General features: G+C 37.5%; 2 protein-coding genes across 4 annotated transcripts in view; both read left to right on the forward strand.

Moving 5' to 3' along the window:
• Nucleotides 1-23,247, forward strand: part of DOCK5 (dedicator of cytokinesis 5) — a 331,080-nt gene that overhangs the window by 105,480 nt on the left and 202,353 nt on the right. The gene's annotated exons all lie outside the window — the stretch shown is intronic.
• CDCA2 (cell division cycle associated 2) lies at nucleotides 253-23,179 on the forward strand. Of its 3 annotated transcripts, none has more exons than XR_007509853.1 (17): nucleotides 253-468; nucleotides 1,392-1,978; nucleotides 2,524-2,654; nucleotides 3,273-3,423; nucleotides 4,227-4,429; nucleotides 5,410-5,488; nucleotides 6,339-6,574; nucleotides 6,956-7,043; nucleotides 7,561-7,781; nucleotides 8,228-8,306; nucleotides 8,963-9,015; nucleotides 10,010-10,150; nucleotides 10,868-11,042; nucleotides 11,566-11,780; nucleotides 12,184-14,336; nucleotides 14,824-20,023; nucleotides 22,600-23,179. XR_007509853.1 is itself a non-coding variant. In XM_049831227.1 (15 exons), exons 2-15 carry the CDS (start codon nucleotides 1,453-1,455, stop codon nucleotides 13,021-13,023), a joined length of 3,138 nt encoding a protein of 1,045 aa, XP_049687184.1. In that variant the 5' UTR covers nucleotides 253-500; nucleotides 1,392-1,452; the 3' UTR covers nucleotides 13,024-14,817. The 3 variants fall into 3 exon arrangements, 1 of the variants encoding a protein (XP_049687184.1); XR_007509854.1 differs by lacking the exon at nucleotides 253-468 and adding an exon at nucleotides 491-558; XM_049831227.1 differs by lacking the exons at nucleotides 14,824-20,023; nucleotides 22,600-23,179 and having other exon boundaries at nucleotides 253-500; nucleotides 12,184-14,817.

The following is a 23,247-nucleotide window of genomic DNA, read 5'->3' on the forward strand; positions in this document are numbered from 1 at the left end:
TAAGAAACGCCCTTCGCCGGAGTTGGTGGGGCAAGAAGGGGTTGGGAGGGTTGGGCGGGGAAATGGCGGCGGAGCGGCGGGCCGGCAGCGGCGGTGCCGGTAGCCAATCAAGGGAGGGATAAAGCCCTGCATTAGCATAAAGCAGGAGTTGAAGTAGAGTCGCCCTTGATTGGTGCGGCCCGTCACGTGGGCGCGGTTCGTTGAAGGGACCGGTTTGGTGGTTGGTTTTTTTTTGTTTTTTTTTTTTTTTTTTTCAAAATGGTAGTGCTGCGTGTGAGCAACGGTTTTTGATCCCTCCGCGCGCAGCGAGCCAAAGAGTCCCCCGCCCCCCCTGAAATCTCTGCCGTTCGCCGGGGCGGGGGGGGGCACGGGACCGGCTCTCACGATCCGCTTTCCTTCCCTGAGCCTTTTGGCAGGGATGCCCGGTGACCGGTGGGCTCGAGGGGCGAAGGCGCGGAGGAATACTCGGTGAGGCGGCCCGGTTTGAATGCGGGAGGCGGGCACGGCTGTGGTGGCTGTGGGGAAGCGCTGGGGCGGGTGTGAGGGCGGAGGTTCGCGGTAAGGTGGGGTTCGCCGGGGCGAGGGGGCGGCTGGGGGGAGTTGGAGTGCATTGGTGAGGGGATATAAAGGAGGGGGGAAGGCGGGAAGGGTGACTGAGGGGGGTGCGTGGGCAGTGAGGGGTATTGGGGGGGGGGGGGGGAGGAATGCTGAGGGGATTGGGGTGCCCGGGCCGGGGAGCGGCCGATGTGGGACACTGATCCCTCGCCCAAACAGGTCTCTCCTTTATGTAAACGGGTGGATGTAGGCACCGGCTTTCGGTGTGGACCTAAAAGAAAAAAAAAGTCATGCACACGGTCTTTAACAGCTTAATTCGAGTTACGCAAAGTACGAAAAATGCATGTATTTGTGGAACCAAAGTTTCAGACTGACGTTATTGAATTCTACATGCTTAACTGAAAAGCCAAGAAACTCGATGCAAAAAATGTTAGTGTCTTAAATTTTTCCAGTTAGTATTAAACTGCTAGTATTTGTTGCAACCCTTACAGCAAAACGATCACAGCATGGTTGTGCGTCACACGTTTTATACTAACACGAACGTATTTTACACTAACATGAAGCTTAAGTTTGGTAAAGAGTGAAAACATAGCCTTGTATTTCCTTAGTCGTGAAACACTTCTGTTGCAGGCTTATATTGCTGCGCATTTTTCTTTATAGTGCGAGCCTTTTGTGTCCTTTTCCCAGTAGCTTTCTGGAGATAAGACTTTCCCTTTCTGCCACGAAGTTAAAACACCTTGTTCCAGGAAAAAACTAGATTGTGTAGGAGTTTGAGTATGGTAGCAAACTCTTGCTCTTACCAAATACCTGTTAAAATCTCTTTTTCTTTTTGATAGGTACCTGTAATTACAGGAGATCAAAGGCTGACTAAATGTTTCTTAAAATAAATCACTAACAATGTACAGACAATCTAAGAATATAAATGCTCCCCTGGAAGTTAAAGAAAATGAGAGTAGTTACACTGAAGAGAAGGAAGAGGCCTCTTTCCCTGATCTGTCAAAAGACCAGAAGATTTGCAAAGTGATTAAATCAAAAGTCACAAAGGCATCCAAGAAGGAGAATTTAAGTGATGGGAACCAGGCGCAGTTGGAAAAATGCACCCTGAAATACACCAGAGGCCTCGAGAAGAAATCATACCACAAGGAGGATGTTGTTAGCTGTCAGTTTACTGAATGCTTTTTCGATACACTAAAAGGGGATATGGTTGGTGAACATACCTTGCCTTTGAACAGTAAGGAAAATTTTTCAAGTAGACCTGTTTCTTTGGGGGCTGAATGCTACCTGACACCTAATAGAGATGAAGCAGAAGAAAAATCTGATTGTGCCATATCAGAGAAACAGAGGAAAAAACCTGTTGATTTTAGAACTGTAACAATTGCTGAATTTGGGATTACTCAAGAAAATTTTACTAAACAATCTATAGGTAAGGATGGAGTGCCTAATGAGTGTTATCCTTCTCAGAGGGACATCTGGAGGTCATCTAGTCCAGCCTCTGATCAAAAGCTTCACTTTGGGTCAGGTTCAGATTGTCTGGCTGAGTTTGAATATGCCCAAGTACAGGACTGTGATATGATGTTGCTATAATTCCCTATTTAACTTTTTTTCTGTCCAGTTGATTAGGTGTCAGTGAGTTTCACAAGGGAGTAGTAAGACAAATTCTGCACGTATTGATAGACGGTCCCTTAGTTCCTCAACTAGCAATTGAAAAAGTAAAAGAAAGACAGCTCCTCACTTGGTATATAGTTTAGTTAATGTTTAACTTGCTTTTAGGAAGTTAATTTGCTTTTGCTCAGGAAGGTTTCTTGAGCTGAGCAGCTAACTTTGGATATTTTCATAAATAGCATAAATCACTCTTAAAAAAAAAAGGGGGGGGGTGGGAATTAACATTTTAGAGCCTTAGGTATTCTTACCAAAATAACTTTTTTTTTTTTTTTTCCCCTCCCCCCTCTTCTCCTCTCCTCATTTCAGGGAAGTCTCCAACTTCATTAAAATATAGACGAAGATCAGCAATTGGAGTACGGGGATCACCAGAAAATAACACCCTTATTCAATACCTTGCCCAACAGAGAAGCAACAGGCAAAAAGCAGCTTTTACACAGGTGAGAGTTTTTCTCTAATATGTCAGTTTCGTCCCCCCCCAGGAATCAACATACACTGGCAGAAAGAGAAGGCAAGTCTCAGGAAGAAGGCAGTAGAAGGAGTAATCATGGCCTTAATTTTCTTGACCTCCCTTGGACACCTTACCTCAGAATAACAGGGTGTTAGAGGTTTTGTTTGTGCAGAGTCTGGAGTCTTTTCTCCATGTCTAGCTTGCTCACATATTTTAACTTTTGTTTACCATAACCTTTACTATCCTGCATTTGCCATGCTTGATTTTTGGCTACTTAAATTGTTGATGGAAAGAGAAGTAAATACTAGCATAAGTGACTTGGTTTTTAATCAGACTTGTTCTTAACTCATACTAGCATAGACTGTCAGAAAACAAATTCTGGATATGGTCTAGAGGGACAGATTATGAAAGGCGGTAAAACTTAACACATCTCTTGATACAGTTCCTTTTTTGCATATTTTTACCATACAACTACAGTTGCAGCCAGATTAAATACAAGATTTGTTTCTTTGAGTTTGTTTTATGCCAAAGGACAAATACAAAGTAATAAAGCCCATGTCATCTTGGGGGAAAAAAAAGTCTCATGAGGTTTATTTTGTTTTGGCAGGTTAGTCCTTTTAAACGTGAAAACGTCAGGTTGTTGAAGAACAAGATAGATGTCTTTCAACAATCCTTTCAATCAGTACCAGAAGCTGAAGGGGAGACTGGCTTCTCTGGACTGTCACAAGTGGATGATGCTTCCCAGGAAGCAGGCTGTTGTAAGTTGATTATATTTCTGGTCAATGATTTATCTCAAACATCAGGTCTTCTTTTAGGCCAAAAAGTATGAAACTACAAATATATAATATAAAACCAAAAAATCTTCCTTTATAAGGATTGGCACAGGTTTTCTTGTTTGTTTAAACCCATCTTATTTCTTGGTGCACCCTGGGTTAATGGTTTCTCAGAATAACCCTGAAGAAAAATGATAACTAGTATTTTTTGTCACTGTTTCCTTAGTTTTACTTTCTAGATTTATACCCTTTAATTGACTTTTCACTAAGCATTAGTGTTTTCACACTTTTTCCATGAAACTGAGAATGGTTTTTATGACAACTGGTTTTAGCTGTTGTAACTGTTACCTCTCTTGATCGTGATGTGCAGACTTTTGTTTAATAACTTTTAAGTGCAGTAATTTTAGAAGTCGCATCACATTACTGTGGTGTTAACATCCTTATTTCTTAATGAAATATTGCAAAAGCAAGTCAGGGCAGTGCTGTGGTAACTGTGAGAAGATGATAGTGTACAACAAACTACAATGTTTTACTTCACTGGTATTGGTGGTCTTAATAACGTTTATATGAAAAGAATAACTTGCTTTGTTTTGAAGATTTGGTAATGTTATTTTCAAAGTAGAACTAAAACATGCATGTGTCGTCTTTTTCTTGACTAGAAAATTACCTAGCTTTTATAATTTCACCATCCTTTTGGTGAAGAAGCACAAGAAGAGCATTCATTGAAAACACTGAAGTTTGTGGTTTGTTGTTTGGTTTTTGTTCTGTTTTGTTTTTAATTGATGCAGCTCCAAACAAAGTACCTTATACAAAAGAGCGGAACTTGGATCAGTGGAGTGAAAAGTTCATGTCAGCCAACAGTGGAGCTGATTTGAAAGAAAACTTAAGACAAAATTTGACCAAAAGCAGTAAGTCTGATACCAGGATCTGCACCATCTTGTCTTTGTGCCAAGATGTGGCTGTCACTGAACCTGCTGCTGCTGTTTCAAAGGTATTTATGTAAGTGCGGGAAAAGAACATGGAGAAAATAAATAGCACAGCAAGTCTCCTTTGTAAGAATTTACATCTTGTTATGACAAGTCACAGGAAGCAAAATCTTGCATGGACGCTGATCCATTTGGACTGACTGACTCTTCTAAGGCTGTGCTCAGTTTTCTTTTACATGCAAGTGTTAAATGTGGATGCTATAAGCTGTTCTAGCCAATAAGATTATACTCTTTTCTGATAATCACATGGAAAAGCTTATTTTATTCTATTAATAAAATTTAAATATGTCCTAATTCTTTTTTTAATCTGCAGCTGTAACTATGTGAGATGTCAAATTCACAGATCTGGCAAATACAGCTTTTTCCAGATGTCAAAACCAACTTTATTGATCATTGGGATGACTTTGAATACAATTTTTAATCTTCACCTTCTATCTGTTCAGCAGTTATTTGATATTCCATGCAAAAAAAAGATGTACTTTGTATGCAGGTGGATAAGTTAATTTGTCTTCTATATAAGTATGTCTAGTGATACTTTTATTAGTGTCGTATAAAAACAGTGATGATGGGGTCCATTTTGCTAGGTGTGTCCTCTGATGCTGCTGGACCTAGCAGCTTCTGAGTTGTAAAACAGCTGTGATAATGTAACGCTTGTATGGAGGTTAGGAAGAAACTTCCTAAACTAGTGACTAAAATATACAGGTATTTCATTCCATCTTCTTTTCATTTCTGATGTCTAATCCTTTTAAGCATTTTGCCTTGGTGTTTGGGGAAAATAAATTCAACTAAAGTAGTGGATGATTGAGAAACCTCTGAAATCCATGTCTATGGGGATTAAAAAACTCTGTAGTTCATGCTATTTTAAAAGGCAGCATTTGCAAGCAGCTTTTTATTTCTTTATCATGTTGTGTGGGTGTGCATATAAATAGATGCTACATATATGTGTGTGTATATATTTATGTAAATCTTGTAACTTTTTCTCTAGAAATGGGTTTATGAGCAACACAATCCTCTTGAGTCGTTGGAAGCTGTTCTAATTAGAGATACCTTAGAAACAGGCCATGGTAAGAGGATTCATCACTATTATAATCTTTGTTATATTCTTATTAGAAAGTAAAAATACTTAGAAAATTTGTAGGGAAATGTTTCACAAGTAGTCATCCCATGTCTGTCGTCTTGTTTACAATGTATAATGCAGTATTAACCTGATATAACTTTGACATAAAGGCTGATGGGGTGGGCAAAAGGCACTGCAAATAATGATTTATTCAAGTGCTGCTGCAGAGAAGGCTGAAGTCCCAGTTTAAAAACTGAATTCAGAGCTTGTTCGGTACAGCATAGCATTAAACGTGTTTTTACTTTAGGACCATTCATAGGAAGGAAATAGCTTTTATGAGACGAGATGAAATATTTGGAAGGTGGGGTAGGGCCTCTGGGGTGTTATGTTGGCAGTTTGATTCTGATAGAAAAAGCAAGCTCAAACTGAGACACAAGCTGGGAATAATTGTTTAGAGTTTTCCTTAATTTTGCTAGTCAGACCATTTTTAGGGAAAAGTATAGTTCAGTACTTCATGCCTGTGAAGGAGAGAGGAATGTTAATGTATGGGGTGCCTCCATGTACATTAGAGAATACTCCCCACCCCACTTTACATGGATGAGAGAGAAATCCTTATGTGACATGTATTTTCCTTCATGCAATGCTCCCATTTTTCTTTTGTATGTTTTATAAATTCCTCAAAATATGAAATGTACATGTGGCACAATAATAGTGGAAATTTAGAAGCAAATGGATTTTTTTGTGATGTTGATGTACAGCATCTATGGAGATGTGCACATTTATAGTTCATGTTGCTAATACTAAAGTCTTCCCAATTTTACTTCAGTCTTTGTCATATCTGTCTACTTGCTTTAAAGATTTCAGTTCTGACCCCATCACTAAAGATGTTAGAAGTAATGTTATATCAGACCTAAGCAGAAAGAAAGTTAGTTTTGGAGAAGAACTGAGCCTGGAACTATTTGATGAAAGCAAGCCACCTATCACACCACTACAAACAGGAAATACTTCATTAAATGAACATACACAGAGTGGCTCCCATCTGCGATCTGTATTGAAGAAAACACCAGTGAAGCAACTAATGGATAGCATGAAGGTTGGTTAGCTGACTTATGTGGAGGTACTGATACTAAGGATGAACTTCTGCAGTCGTCATTGAACTGGCAGAAGTTGAATTGTGGTTAAAGATACTTTCTGACTAACTGACATGCACTGGAAATAATTTAATGCTGTCAATGGATATCTGTTTGCTCTTTGGTCATCTTGGAAGCTTTGTTTGAAGCTTTAATGTTATGAGATGATCCATATGTGTGTTGTTGAGTTTTATTCATTTGGAAAATGAGTAGGTTTTTTAAACAATAGGAGTGATTATTAAATGTTGCTTACAGAAAAAGTTATTTTCACTTTTGATTTAAACAAGGACAATTTTTTAATTAAATGGTATTGAATAGATGATTGTGTCACTTAAATTTGATAGGAATACTTGGACGATGCAGTTGATGTAGGAGGAGGTGAATCTCTCGCAATCTCCAATTGTGCAAAAATCTTGGAAGCATTGCAAACAGGTCAGATTCCCCTTTGTTTTTTACACAGGCAGAGTATTATGTGGGATCATAAGGTTTTTCCTCTTTGGTAAATGTGAAGAATGATATGCATTAACCACCACTGAAGTAGCTCATGTGTGGCATCCTACTGTATGAAAATAAAGTTGCCAAAGAAAGTAATGTCTATTTAAAAAAAATAAAAAATCCCACCCCGAAACTTCAGAAAGCCGCTAATACCAGAATAGAATCACCTGTTTTTCAAGAAATTTTACACTTGTCAACTGAAACTTGTGGAACAGTTAGGCATTTCTAGTCTTCTTTTTTTTTTCTTCCTTAATTCTTGATACTGTAATAAAGCTACAGTGAAAATTCTGGTTGAATCCACAGGACAGGTAAAGGTGGTATTTTGCTGTTTGTTTGGGGGATGTGTGACTTATTTAGAGAATGTTAAGACTCATAAAAAGACCTTGGAAAGTTTCTTCTCTATGAAAGTGCTGGTTTAAATTCACTAAGCAGTCTATGTATTTCATTACAATAGAGAAAACTGAAAGACATAGCTCTGAAAAGCCAAAGAGGAAAAGAGTTACTTTTGGAGAAGTTCTAAGCCCAGAAATATTTGATGAAACTTTGCCTGCAAATACTCCATTGCGCAAAGGAGCAACGCCAGTCCGTCATCCAGGATTACAAAGTAATAGCCCTTTTGCAAGGTCAAGTCTCATTGAAGAACCATTATCCCAGCCGAACTTTGATTGCAATGATGTAAGTTTTTTGTTGGTGTGGTTCGGGTTTCTTAACTATAAAAACAGCCTCTTAGTCTCTGTGAATGTTCAATTTTTGTTTAATTTTTTCCTCAGTCTGCTTGGTTTTGAAAAGAAATTGCTAAAATATTAAAATACAGTCTGCTTGAAGCTTTAAAATGACATTAGGAACTTTTGCTTTATGAATTCTAAATAGCATTTTGGCCTGTAGAGCTGTTTTTAAAGTTGAGTATTGGTAGCACATGAAATGTTTTTGCCTTGGCTTATTCATATACTTTTGATACTGTATTTCTTTTTGCCATATATAGCAAATGAGCTGCTGCATTCTTTAAGGTAAAAAAAAAAAGCAAATTGCCTGGCTGTTCCAAACATTGATGGACCAGGCGTTTTTCAGTATATATCTGGTATAGTATATTGCCAAAAAAATTAACTTTTTTTTGTTTAAAGGAATGTCTTGAGCCTCTTCAAGAGTTAGTGGAGGGTCCTCTTGCTGCAGAAGACCTCTTACCTGTTGAAAATGCAGAAGGTAACCCCAACTTGTATATTTGTCATTAGATAATATGTCTTTCTGCATCTGAAAATTGAGAGGTGACACAAGGGGGTTTTTGTTTGTTTGTTCTTATACAGAGGTTATTTCAATTGTGCTAAAATTTAAATGCTCTTGCTTTCTTCTAACAATCTTTGCAGTAGTTGCAGTGTTTACCTGTTGTTCAGGTTATCTGGATGTTATGTGACCTTGTGGTATTTTTTTGTGAAAGTGTCTGATCAAATTAGACTTACTGCTTTAAGCAATTTGGCTTACTGTCTTGTTTCTGATATTGCAATTTTGATGTCTTTAAAATAGCAAGCAAGACAACAACAACAGCAAAAATTGAAAGGGGGTTGTGCATGTGTATGTATGTCTGTCTATGAAAGCTGTGTAAGTTCTAATCATTTTGTTACCAAATCCTCACAAGTTTTGTTTTCCTGTTTTGTAAAGCAAGCTGGTTTTTTTGTTTTTTTTGTTTTTTTTATTTTGCCATGTTTGATAGTCCTCAAGACTAAGTTACTAGTTACTGGGAACTAAGATGACTAAACATGCTGTGGACAATGTTAGAAATTATGTGGATAATTTCCTCAAAATGTGATTAACTTTTTGTGTTTAAACTGAATCAATATTCTTATTTTCTTCATATATAATAGCAGAAACTGACAAATCTGACATGATAAAAACTCGTTCTTCTACTAAAAGGAAGGTAAGTTTCTTTAGTGGTGAGGTTTGTTTTGTGTTGTTAACGACTTCAGGCAGAATTGTTATCTTTTATATGTCCTGATGCTTGTAGGAGTTTTCACAGCTTCAGGTGTGAGGTTTGTATATATCCAGGTATATGGAAATATCTCATGTTAGTGCAGGTAATTGTCTTAAGGAAATCTCATTTCTGAGTGAAAGTGATTTTCCAGTTATTACAAACATTTTTGTTTATAGTCTGATATTTAAATTTACTATTTCTGTTGAATTTTCCAGGAACTTTCCCAAACAGTCTGACAAAATTTGGAAGAGATTTATTCATAGACTTTCATTCATAGGGTCAGGGGCTTCGCTCATGGGACTCTAAAAACTTAAAATCACAAAAAAATGAGAATGGAAATGAAGTTTTCTGTCTAACTTTTTTATTTCGTTTAATTTCTTGGAGACACAGGAACATGAGATCGAGGCTAATAAAGTCAAGTTTATTCTGTAACCTGTGATAAATTTTTGGTATCACTGAAAATGTGATTGTGTTCCCAAGTCCAATGCTAAAGATTTTCAGTATTGTTAACCTTTTTGTCTGCTAGCCAAAAGGCAGACAGCATATGATACATGTATGTCTTCTGGTTTCTGGAATTTTAAGGTGCATAGAATTTGTAGTACAACAATTTCTGTAAGAAGTGCTTTCAGACTTCAGTGTTCTACATTTCTAGTGTGCTTTCCTCTGAAAGGAATAGCTGAAGATGAAAATGTACTATTTTCTCATTAGAATGTCCTGGACAAATAGGACTATATTGTACTGTGTGAAGACTAGCTTTATAAATCTTAATTTCCAGTTATGAGTGTCTAGCTTTTATGACCTCATATATGAAGTAACAGAGACTAATTACAACGTCATTCTTATGACTGTTGGACTGTGGTGTATTTTTAAAAAAAGCAAGCTAAGGCATGTGCACATACACATGCACCCCAACAACTGAAAAATTCATGTTCTTCAACAGTGTAGCGCCATTTCAGAGGGGACTGATTTTAGCATCCCAAGAGCCACAAATACTAAGAATGTTAAAGATACTAAAAATCCAAGAAAGAACAAGTTTCAAAACCAAAAGAATATAACCACATCTGCTGCCAAAAAGACACCAGTAAGTGACAGCCCACTGCAGTTGGTGAATGCTAAGTGTCTCGTGTGTGTTTAACGTGATTATTTTGACCTTTATAGGAAAGATTTTCTAAAGGCGTGATGTTTACTGTTGCTGCCAATACTACTTTGTGCCTATCTTGTTTTCCTACACTTACTGCCCTACCCCTCTTTCTTACTGCTTGTTAAGGGTGACTAGAAGGCTTTAAATACTTGTAGGACAAAAAGGATACTTTATGGGGGGGGGGGGGGGGTGTCACTTTTCAGACTTCAGGGACATAAAACAAGTTTATGGTTCTTCTCTTACCGAGTGTATGCAGTACTAGTTCTTTGAACTCACCCAGTTATATGCTGGTTAAGTATTGTAAAGGTGTGAGACTTCTAAAAGATTTTTGCTTTTATGTATTGGAGGGAAAAGCACATATTCCTTTTCAAACTAAGCATGAATGAAGAACCTGTAGTTTTGAGCTGACGGACTAATTTCTTTGACTTCTATATTTGGTTAAATGAAACAAAAAATCAGATCTCATGTTTGAGAAGTAATTCTCCTTTGCTTTGAGTTTTTACGTTAATTTGTAGATGGCAGAATGAGTGGAACCTTCATTTTAGGGGAAACAATTGTTATCTATCAAAGTGCAGTAATGGTGTCACTTGTTGGAAAATATTGAATGGATCATTATAATTACATTGTACTCTATTCAGTCTTCTCAATTATTTTCAGAAAATAAAACATACAGGCTATGGGAAAAGAAGAAAGAAAAAAGTAAAAAAATCTTTATATGGGGAAAGAGAGATGGCTTCTAAGAAACCTCTTCTCAGCCCTATCCCTGAAATTCCAGAGTTTTTCTCTTCTGCCTCATCTCCAAACTCACCAAAGGCAAATGTATTTTTTTCAGGTAATATGGCTTTTAGTTTTGTTTTGCCTTGCTCTTTGTGTTGCTTCTAATTTTTTATTTCAACAGTTGGTAGTTATCTTGAGTTCTGTGCATAGGTAAAGAGCCCAGTATACATTTTTTTCTTTTAATTGCCTCTGTAATAGTAGAGTCCAGAGGATCTAACAGATTAATAATCTCCATCTCCAATTGGATACATTTAACTCTTGTTGGACTCCAGTGTAGAGCTGATAAAAAAACCCAAAACCAAAAAAAACCCCAAAACCCACAAAGCCTCTCTGTTCTTTGACTGGATACTGATGTTTTCATAGTCTTTAAAACTGGTAAGTTGGGCATCAATAGTGAAGTGATGTGCAGTAGCTTTCTGGTTTGTTTGGTTTTTTTTACCCTAGCTATCTGGAATGGTTACTTAGAAGGTTACTTTTATGTCAGTAAAATACTATAAAGCTTTTGTTCCAATATTTTAAAAAAAAGTTTTGTACATTCACAAGTAGAGTCAAGTAACCATGTGTTTATTCCCATTCAGAGGACCTATTTTTAGATGATACCAAATCTGGGAATGCTCACAAGGATGTTCAACAGAAGCCAGCAGTTGAAAGAATGAGAGGGAGAAATGTCTGTGCGGTTCATGTGTATTCAAGCTCTAAGGACCTGAACATTGCAGAAGCCAGCAGTTCCAATAATACAGTGTTTCAGGTGTCAGATGGTGATCTGAAGTCTGTTTCTGGCATTGATCATAAGGTAACTGATATGCTTCATGATACTGCTAGAAAATAAGTCAGAATTGTGCTTGATGTTGTTGGATCAAAAAAGTCACGTTTTGGGGAAGAAAAAAAATAAGAGTGATTAAACATTGGAACAGGCTGCCTGGAGAGGCCAAGGAATCTCCATCCTTGGAAGTAGGTATTCAGAACCCAACTGAACAAGGCCTCAAAGCAAGTTAAGTTTGGCCACACATTAGAGCAGACTGCAAAGTGCAGGATTCTATGTGTTCATTGGGGTTTTCCGAGAATAACTAGACTTGGTGAGGAAGACGGTAGCAGTTGTTTAGTTGTCAGCTGTTTGAAAACAGTTTTTTGTGGATTACCTTTTGCCTATATTTAAAAAAAAAAAAAGTTGTTTGTTTTTTTTTTTTCCTCCCCAGTTTTCAGACATTGTGCCAGATGCAAAGTGTGTTTTTGTTACATCTGACTATTTCCAACAAGGTAAAGAGACTGCATGTGTAAAAGAGGCAAAAGAAAGTGGTTCCTTGATAGAAAATGAGAAATTACAAGGAAATCTCCTAAATAAGGCAGAGCGGCTAAGTGGGCTAGAATTTCTGGAACAAGAGGACACTAGTGTACCTGAAGGTGCCCAAAGAACTCGGTGTCCGCCAAAAGATTCTATAAGAGGTAGTCCACCAAGGAGAAGAAGAAGTAGTAGTGCCATCTATTTTCCTCCTGTTGAAAAATTGGAAATAACTGGAAACGATTTTCCAGTTTCTTCCTTTAATGTGGAAGAAGTCTTATCTGTTCCTCAGCTAAAAAATGACTCCTCGGAGCCTTTTAGAAGAAAGAGTGATGACAATGGCGAAAGAAGAGTGAGGCGCAGCATGAGATTACATAAAGATGCAGAAATTGAAGGACTTGCGTGGATTCAAGTACCCAATGAGATTCCAAATAACCCTCCCCTGCTAGCTTCTGCTTGCAAAACCAGGAGAACAATAAGCACATCCATCCTTACAGAATCTGAGAATATTCACCATAGAGAACAAAATCTCACCCAGTTTTCAGCACCAGGGAAGGAGAACAATGACTCTGCTAATCCTGCTGATGGTCCTTGCAAAAGATGGAGGAGGAAAAGCATGTGTGTATCCACACCTCAAGAAACAACAACTTGGTCTCAAACCCGGAAAAGGAGCATAGCAAATTCTGTATATAGGAAGGTCAGAAGGAACCCAAAACACTATGAAGAAGTAGAAATACCTCTTGAAAATAACATTTAGCGAGGTTTCAGCTACCTCTGATTTTCTAAACTGAAGGTCAGTGTTAGATTCTTATGTTCTCTCCCTTAAGTGCTGTTTTCTCCTCTCTCCCACTTATATTGCCTTACTTATTATTTCCTTATTAATTTTCTGGATAACGTAGAAGTGATTTTCTTTATCTTGATGCCTATAATGCTTGAAGATCAGAACTGCGTGGAAGACCTCGCTTGGCTCAAAGCATTGGTCTGGTAGACAGTCATGGCAGGTAATCAAGAGGATAAAAAATTTTTCTCCATCACCTCTTTATTGTAGTCTACATCCTTGCTTATGTGTTTTCATAATTTAGTGCTGTCTATAGAGCAATAGCAATTAAACACTGCTAATACTGTAAAAATCTCAACAAATAAACAATTTTCTTTGCAACACCAGGTTCAGTCATTTCAAGAAGGCAAAGACAATTTTTCTGAGCTGAAAGGATTGCCTCTAGGGGCTAGTGAATTTTGTTGCAAGATACAGCAGCAAGACAAGATAGAAAATTTAAATAATGTTTATGCATGCATTTGTAAGGATTTTATCACAGTCTGGGATTTTCTTGTGTTTAGATAAATGTTTACAGTTGTGATACCTGCACATTAGTGTGGGATTTTTGCCCTTGAAACTTAGTCATGGTTGTTAGACTGGATGTCTTTATTCGACCATCTTGCTATAGTTGCTCCGCTTGCAAATGCACAATCAATATATGCAGTTGCTAAATGGAGACATGTCAGCAAATGTGTGACTCTCAGCTGTTTTAAGTAAAGAGGAACAAATCTGATAGTTCAAAAATATGATCTGTGGTGACAAGTAACTTTTTACATGATTGGGAGTTGATGCTAATCCATATTTTGCCAATAGGGCTCTTTCCTTTTTTTGAAAGAGCAGAATTCAAGCTTAAGATTTTGTTATATTTTTGAAGTTTAATTGAGGCAGATGAAACATGAATTTGATTTTAGTAGATAAACCACGATGTTGTAAAGTATGCCCTTTCAGCTAGAATTCCTTGAAGTGTTGATGTTTCCCATGTGCTTCATCATTCCTTATAAATTGCTTTTGAAATCTGCATGAATTTTCTTCCAGATTTCAAAAATATCCTAAAAAACCTCTTGAGATTCTCTGCAAATAAGGAAGAACTCACTTCTGGCTTGAAGGGGAGGAGTAGAAGGCAGGGAAGCCGTTACCATCTTCTGAAAAGGCTTTGCTTTACCTTCTGGGCATGGATGGGGGTAGAGTTCCTATACATAAGACTAAAGTTTGTGTTGGAAAGAGTTAATGAATTCTGCTTCTCTGCTGTGAAGGTTGGTCACTTAAAAAAAAAAAAAGGCTTTTAAATCTTTATTGTATATAACATTAATTTTAAAAAATTAAATTGGCCAAGGAAAGTGAAACATTCATCATAAAATAAAGCTGTACTTCATTTCTGGACACTTCCAATCTTTGGTGTGTGTATACTAAATACAGTGCATATTATTCAGTAGTTGACCTGTCATCTTACTGTTTTCATTTTTCTAGTTTGAACAATGTAATAAAAAGTGATGACTGTAGGTGGTCTACTTAAGTATTTGCTGTTGCTTTCATTTTTCATACTGTTCTGTTTCAGCCCTAGTCAAATACCTGTGCCAGCTTCAAGGAAATAGCTTTCTGTTGAAAATGATCTCTGCTGTGACCTTGTTTTTAACATTATTGATGTGGAATAAAATACTTTATGTACTTGGCTGCTTTTATAAAGCTTAAAAGCAAACAGAACAGTTTTCATTTTTATGCATGTTTTACTTTTCTCTACAGACATCGTCAGTTTTTCCCAAGACAAGAACTCCTAAGGCAATTTGAAAGAAACTTCACTACTTAAATGTTGTTCACCTTATGCTGCTTTAGAAACATTAGTGAAATTATCAGAACAGTTTACTTGATGTTTTATTTTGGGGTTTGCTTTTGTGTCACAATGAAAAGTTCTATATTTGGAAACAGAATGGCAATAGTTACTTGGGTTGAATCTTGTTGTGACAGCAGTGTGTTGGTTTACCAGGAGAGGGCAGTCTGACATGAGTTTTTATGGTTGTAACTGAATTTGAAAATAATATCATAATGTACAAAACCTTTGAAGAGGTACTAGCTAAGGTTAAAATCTAAAACTCCTTGAGATTAAAACTAATAATAGCTGCTACTTCTAACATTCAAAAAAAGATCAAACCAGCAACTGAATTACGCACTGACATTAATCTGGAAAAAATGAAATGCTTATCCACTGCATTCAGATACGGCTTTCTATATGGAAATCACATTGCACTTTTAAACACAGTAGAGCACTACAGTTGAGCTGAGATGTTAGGGTTTGCCTAACAGTTTTTAGAAACCAAATATAGCAGTGAATGAAACCTTTGAAGATGGTAGGTATTGGATACTGAATACCAGACATGAATAATCAGGTCAAGTAAAGAGTTGTCATGGAGGAAGAGGCAATAAACTAGTATGTATGATACTAGAGGGCTTAATCTAAACTGCTGCCTAGAACGTGCTTTTTGTGATGTTGCTGTCCTATGCATCAGTCACAGCAGCACTAGAAGTGAATTCTCCCTAGAGGTTTCTTGAGTGGATAGGCTAAGTGCACTTTAGATGTGAAGTGAAGCGTAAGTAAAGTCAGAAATAGAAGAGCAAGGGTAAGGAGAAGAAAACAAAGGTTGGATTTTCTTCCTGGCACAGCTTGGTTGAAAAGGGTTGTTAGGAATTATATGTAGATGCTTGATGGCAGTTTGCATGGCTTTCGTGAGGGTGAGGTTGGAACCTACAGAGAAGTAAAGAGGTTGCAATTAACGGGGCTTAATCTGGAGAGGACTTGAGAGGAGACAAGTCTTCCCTTATGTGGAAGGTTGTTTTAAGTGGGGATGTAATAATCTGTTCTCCGTATCTGTACTGAATGGGACAAGAAATAATGTGTTTAATTAGAGAAAAATGTCTGTGTTAAACATTAAGAAAAAGTGCCAGCAGCAGAGATAGTTGAGCACGGGAATACATTGCCTTGGGAAGTTGTGGAATCTCCATCAGTAGAGGCTTTTAGGAATAGATTAAACAAATATCTGTCAGGAATGACATATGATCCTTCCTAGGGGTAAGGATAGGGCCTGGATGGCCTCTTGAGGTCTTTTCTGGCTGTGTTTTATGATTGCTAGAGATTAGGGTTGCAGGAGGTGATTTGGGACTTGCCTAATAGTTAAGAGCTGAGATAGAATCTGTCATGGAATAGGGAGCCGGAGCATTGCTAACACTGGGGGCTGTTTAGCATGGGAAGGAACTGGGGAATTTGGGAGAGCGCTCTTCATGCAAGGCTAACAAAATAGTCTTAGTACTTTCAGATCTCACGTGACTCGCTGCTCTTCTGCAGAAGAGTATCTCTGTAGACTCCTGAAATAGTGTAACCTACAACTTGGTGGCCATGCTGTTATGCAGGAAGTGTGAACAGCGGAGTGAACAATGCTGTTCCATTTTCAGATTTGCTTTTCTAAAATGGAGTTAACATTAACCTTTGAAAGACCAGGAACTTTATTATCCCAGGAACTTTATAATCAAAAGTAGAACTTTCTGAAGTGGTCTCTTGTCTTCATTGCCATGGGGGGGTGTAGGAATTAAAATTAAGTTGTATTGCGTGCAAATGCAGATGGGTCTCAAGAGTCAAGATATTTTGAGTTTGTGGTTCTAGTTTTCAGCTGTTAATTGCAGCACTATCTCCAATAGATTTTAATGGTATTCTGTCACATTAGTTAGCTTAGTCACTCTAATACAACAGTTTTATTTGCAACAAAGTCAGAAGCATAAAACTGAGTTGTGTTTCGGTTTGATCGGTGAAGCATCACTAGGCAGTATGTTAGACTGGGCAGCTGGCTGGTGCAGTCTCCCATTGTGAAGGCTAGCCTCTATTGCCTTCAATTTAAGTCACTGTTTTGAATTTTTTGTGCAGTACTGAGGTCCATGTCAGTCTGTGCGTTATAGTGGCATCTAAATAAATCAATCTATGGTGTTGGCCACTCTCTCTCACCTCTCATTTACCTGCTCTTCTAAAGGGAGGCTTTTTCTCTCTTTAGAGGGTTGCGATAAAGATTACTTTGTGTTTAAAAGTACTTCACTAACGTTAAGTGCTGTATTGTATAGACTTTAAATGGCTTCAAGTATGTTAGTAGCTAACACTAAGCTTATATTGCTGAATAATTGCATTTAGCAGATTGCCATGTAATTATCATGCTCTGACTGACATAGAGGACAAGTGGTGGGTCTTAGGAAGACTGATTATTTTGCCAATCTGTAATTATGATGTTGTTAATAAGTAAGAGTAATTATGTGTCACTTCTGCTTGCACTACCCTATGAGGTGAAGTGTTGATATATTTTCAGATAGCTGAATATCTGGCAACTAGCAGTAAGGACTATTTCACAGTTGGAATGGTCTTTGCTTAAATTTGCTTAATGTTAGTGGGCTGAAGATACAAAGAACAGCAATACTTATACTTGAATTCTTTAGGAAATTTTAAAGGGAAAGTGTTAGTGTTTTCCAGGAATTATGCCAATATTTTGCCATAATTAAGATGCACATGAGTTACAGAAGTGGAGACGATATGACCAAGTTTTCTCACATGTGAGTTAACAGAAGTAAAAGTTGCTCAACCTGACACTTATGGTAAGCAGGGGAAAGAAAATAACCAGAATAGTATATGTTTTGGGGTTTTTTTTTTTTACCTTTAAAATAATCAGTTGTAAATTAAACTTCCTCTAGTTTACAGCTTATTTTTCTCTACTTGCTTCTGACTAATTGGGCAATAGAAGGGGATACTGAAACACCTAAATGTGCATATTAATTTCACTATTGTGTGTTCATCTTGTCTAGCTGCTGTTTAGAAATGCACTAAAACGTTTGTGCTCTACTCTTCCTCCTTCTCACTGAATCCTCTAGCACTCTTATAGTTTACTTAGACTTGGGAAGACTTTAGTGATGAACTGATCTATGCACAAGGAAGCAAACAGAAAAGCATTGTTAGATCTATGTACAAGGAAAGGAAGAGAGGAAAAAAAAAAGCCATTGAAGTACACCAAGCATAGCTTAAGCACACAGGAACAGGAGTGGGCAGTGAAAGAAATTTCATTTTCAAGCTGCTAACAGGTAGGTAAGCAATAGAAATAAATCTAAAAACAAACTGTAAGGTGTAGTTGGATATTCCTTCAAATTGCATATTTTTAAAATTAGCAGGTAAACAGTGCAAATCAAAATGTTTTAACTTGAAATAAAGTAAGGTCTAATTTCACTGTGTCCCAGTGGAAAAGATGAAGTTGTGCCTGTGACTTATAGACAAGAAGGCTAATGTATTAGTTTTGTAATTAAGTCCTGTAAATTGTGCATAACAGAGCAATTAACTACTTTAACCAAGCTTTGGAGGGGGAAGAAGAAAAACCTGTGTGTACTGGGAATGAGGGCATGGAACATATTCCCTAACTCAAACCTGAAAAACCTGGTGTTAGTCTTGGGTTATTTCCAGTGACCCCTTGACTCCCATCTTCCTGCCCCCTGCACAGATTTGGAACTGGTCAGCCATTTTTGTTTTTGGAAGGGAGAGGAGACAGATATAATGAATGGCTTTTATTGTGCAATATTTCAAAACCTTTTTGACTGCATTCGGATGGGATGGAAAATGTTCTACCCTGTGCTGCAGCCAAAATAAACAAAATATATTCCCTAAACCTGGATGTGTGTTTCACTCAAACTGGCAGTAGTTAGAGCTCTACTCTTAAACAAGAATTTAGTTTGACAATTTTTAGGCCTTGTTCAGCTGAATGTAACGGCCAAAGAAAATACTTGGAAAAAAATTAAATAATGCACATATTTACAGCTTGCAGGTGGCATTAATTTTTGTGGTTCATAGTATTTCGTTTTAAGAATCCCTGTTAGTTGGGCTATATTGTAGATTTTTAAAAAATATTTTTAATTGTCTTTTTTTTTTTTTTTTTTTTTTTAAATTAGGGGTTTTTTATGAGAATAGTCATTCTGAAGGAAAATACATTTTATGTAGCTCCCTGATGGGTGATAAATAGTTGTGATTCAAGGCTTTAAAAGTTTAGGGTCTACCAAGAAACTGAAAATTCTACAAACATAAGACCCAGCAAACTAGCAGTAAAACCTCTTGACAGAAGCCTGCTATGGACTGGCTTCCAACTCCACTAAAGTTTATTTTAAATACCCTCTTTATGGTGCAGGCTTAACTGCTGGTTTTTTAGCATTGCCAATCAGTTCAGTGAAGACCTTGCACTGTGTAACTGAGATAATTCATGTTGTGCAACATGTTTTATAGTTTGAACAACCATATTTATTAATAATAATAATAATATCTTTTAATTTAGTCACCGATGCCCAGAGGCGTCCAACTTTTTTAACAGTGAAGGACTAAAACTAAATTATCAAAGCAGACACCATGCCTGGACAACCCCCACCCTGCAAACAAATCTTTTATTCTTCACAATCCCAACCTACAAGTAAAAATCCCTTTGAACAAATAACATGCAAAACTCATAATGTTTTTAAGTAGATAAATGAGCATCATATTTTTAAAATCATTGTGATTAAATCATTAAAGATTACAAACGGGTGTCTCAAAGTCTGAAGAGAAGTTGCAAGAAGAAATAGTGATCATTGCTTGAAAGCCCTAATGATGTAGTAAACTAAACAAGCTAGGAATCAGAAAATAGCGCGCTTTGTTCCCTCTGTGGTATGGGTTTGGTTTTGTGCTGTTCTTGAATTAAGTTGTTTCTCAGTTTCCTTGTTCTTTGTCTTTATTTGCCAGCACTTGTAACATCAGGGTGAAAAATATGGATCTAATATCACCATCTATTAAATCAACTGAGTTATACTGAAGATATTTTTGAAGCCATGCTTCACTCTGTCATAAATAACCTGCCTGTGTCATACAAATGTTTGGACAAACAAATGCACTTAGGTCCATGTTCGGAAGGTCAGTAATGCTGAGTTTTGGTAGTAAATAATACTCACTAATGCAAATCTGTTAAGGTTGTAAGGGAATTCGTGTTTGAACTGTGACTTGGATATGTTGAGTATCCTCACGTGTGCTATTGAGGAAAAAGTAATTCTGTGGGTACAAATACTAATGATGAATAAAAAGGTCATTTCACTCTCAAGAAAAAATCTTAAGTACCCATGGTGTGTTTTGCAAGGAAAGCTTTGTAAGGTTTATATAAGGAGTAGGTAATGCAGATGTAGCCTATCTTAATGCTAAGCATTACATAATACAAGCTATGGAATATAAGCCTCAAATGTTCACTTTACATTTGTCTTCTGCGTCTCTCCCACTGCTTGCTTCTCACAGTAGACAGAGGTCTGTTGTACCTTGCTGAGTTTTCCTGCATCACTGTGTTCCACTGCCTCGGGTTTGGAGTATGCTGCCTTCTGGTCTGCCTCTCTTATCTTGCTTCTGTCTTCCCAACACTTCCTCCTCTTGCTTAATACACTGGTGTCCAGCTCTTGCCAGTCACAAAAACGACAAGTTGGTTCACAGAGTGATGATGCAAAAAGTAAAACGGTAGCACAGAGAATGTATGTATGCATACACAAGATATTGCGAGTTAAGCAAATTAAAGCATTGCTGCCAGGAACTTTTTCTAATGCTTGGCATAGTGCCTCTTAGTAGAGTCACAAAAAGCCTTAGTCACAGCCAGCTCTGTGGTGTTAAGTGCCTTGGCATTGCACCTTTGTATAAGAGTTAAAGAAAATGATAAGGCTATAGGCAGAATTAAATACGTGGTTTCATACTGACACATAGAATAGCCAAAGCCTTAAATTGTTCCTCTTTTATTAGCAAAGAAAATCCCTGCTTCTGAACATTTCTTTTTTCTCATTCCACTAAGGATAAGCAAGGGCTAGGGACTTGGGGTGGTAGTTGCAGAGAAGTCTTAAACTAAATCCGAAAACTTTCTGTTTCCATATTTTTAGCCTGCCTTTCTTCTGCTTTCAGTATTGAATGTAGTGCAACTAGTATGACCGTGCCAAAAGCTGTTTAAACAATATTAAGATGTTTTCTTCAAACTTCTCCCTAGGAAGATACTCTTTTTCGAGAGGAATGTTTTCCCTGGAGCATTACATCATGAATTGGTTCAGTTCTTGGAGTAAGAAATTGGACCAAATGGTGGAGAAGGTCTCCAGGGGAAACATACTTACGCTGTTAAGTATTCCCACCAGAAAGCTTAGAAACCGCTTACATATTACCATTCTGTCCACATTTAGCCTTTCACCTTACTGCAGCTGAACAGAGGGAACAGGGGGGTGGTTAGACTTTTTTAAGGAAACTTGAACCTTCTTTGTTTTTGTCATTACATTTTCCCCCGCTCTTATTGTATCTTGTGAACTGAACTCTGGTAATGGAATGTCTCATTTTTGACAGTAATGCTGCATAAAGATGCATTTGTTTTGTATGCAAACTGTTAATGAAACCTTAATTATGAAAGCTTCCTTGGAAACTCTGAATTTTGGAGGTTTTTGAGGATTAAAGTGAGAGGAACCTCTGAGAAGACCAGAGGATGGGAGGGATTTGGGTGGATTAATGGGACAGCAGCCATATGAACAATGTCTGAGCTGTAACAGTATTGTGTTTCCTCTTGTGTATGGACTGGTTCCCCATCAAAGATGGAGGCACTTGATATGGTTTCCTATATCAAATGAAAACCTCAGAACAAGGAATAATATACTCCTTTAAATTTAGTAGTGCAGATCAACAGATATTTTTTTTTTAATATGGTAGAATTATTCTTTGAAAGCTGATAAGCTTGCGATTTCACAAAGGTCCACATTTTGTTTTGTAGACAGTTAAGGATCTAAAAACATATTCCAGGTGCAAGTTGGATTTGGAAAGTTTTGAATTGCTCATCTTGAGGTCACACAATTGCCTTACAGGATATAAATGAAAATAAATACCAATGTAATAAAACTCAGAAGAATAACTTTCTGGACAAACATGTCCCAGCATGGGACACTTAGTGGTTCATGAGTGGCTTGAATTGGCCCATGGAGCTGAATTAGAAAGGAGCCTCCTGTGATACTTCTGAGTCGGGCTCCCATCAGTATTTTGGACAAACCATGTTCTACTGCCCCAGGTTTGTTTGATGGGCAAAGAGGATTTTTGTATCCCAAATCTTCTGTTTGGCACCTTCAAACACTCCTTAGAAAAACAAACAAGCAAAAGCTTAACTGAATTTTTCTCACTCAAGGGTTTGATATGCCACAACCATAAGAGGCTGAAGAGAAGGTCAAGCCCTACAGCTGCTTTCTCTGTTCCTATTTGATATCTAATCTTTGTAAAAGGTGAGGTTTTTTAAAAGAAAAAAAATCACAGGCAGACTTTAACTGTTCATAACAAGAAGGACCATTAAGCTGGTCCAGCTGCTGAGGGACTGGCACTGTAATTGGTGACTGGAAATTGGCACAGGATTGTAAAAGACTTCTGCCAAAACATATTTAAATTATGTAATCATATTAAATACACACTAATTACACTGTGCATATTATTGCTACATTCAGGTTATGAAATCATTCAATAACGAAGTGTATAGTAGATAATGCAAGATTGTAAGAAGAGAGAGACTGTTCTGAAGCATACTGAAATCAGTGGAAATACTCACGTTGGCTGTAGTGGGTTATAGATGAGAGCATGTAAATGGTACTACATTATTCCACGAGGGGAAAAAGGCACGACTCTAAGATCAGCACTAGGACCTGTTGTCCAGAACCCTGATGGAACCAGCAGTTTAGATGTTTCATTTCTGCCATAAAGCAAATGCAGCAAAGTTGATAACAGTGCAGACTTCTGACACTGGCAATTCCCAGTGCTTCTGAAGCTTCTAATGCAGCAGATGGGCTGCTTGGTCTGCAATGCTTACGCCATCTTCACAGCAAGTGACAAGTCATGTTAGTGTTCTTCATTGTTGGTGCTTCTCTGAAAATAAAGCTCGGTCACCTGCACAGCATAACCATCTCTGAGGCTGGACCAGAACTTCTACCAGACTTCCCTGTATACTCCATGCAAGATAGTAGTCCTGCACCAGGTTTTGGACAATTTATGCTCTTGGGAGTTTGAGTGATATCACCAGCAATGAAGTTTAGATTCTACCACTATTTTTATTTTAATTCACAAACTCATTCCAATTAAAAAATTGTCCTTCACAGCAG

Source organism: Accipiter gentilis, chromosome 28 (genome assembly GCF_929443795.1).
Source record: "Accipiter gentilis chromosome 28, bAccGen1.1, whole genome shotgun sequence".
NCBI lineage: Eukaryota > Metazoa > Chordata > Aves > Accipitriformes > Accipitridae > Astur > Astur gentilis.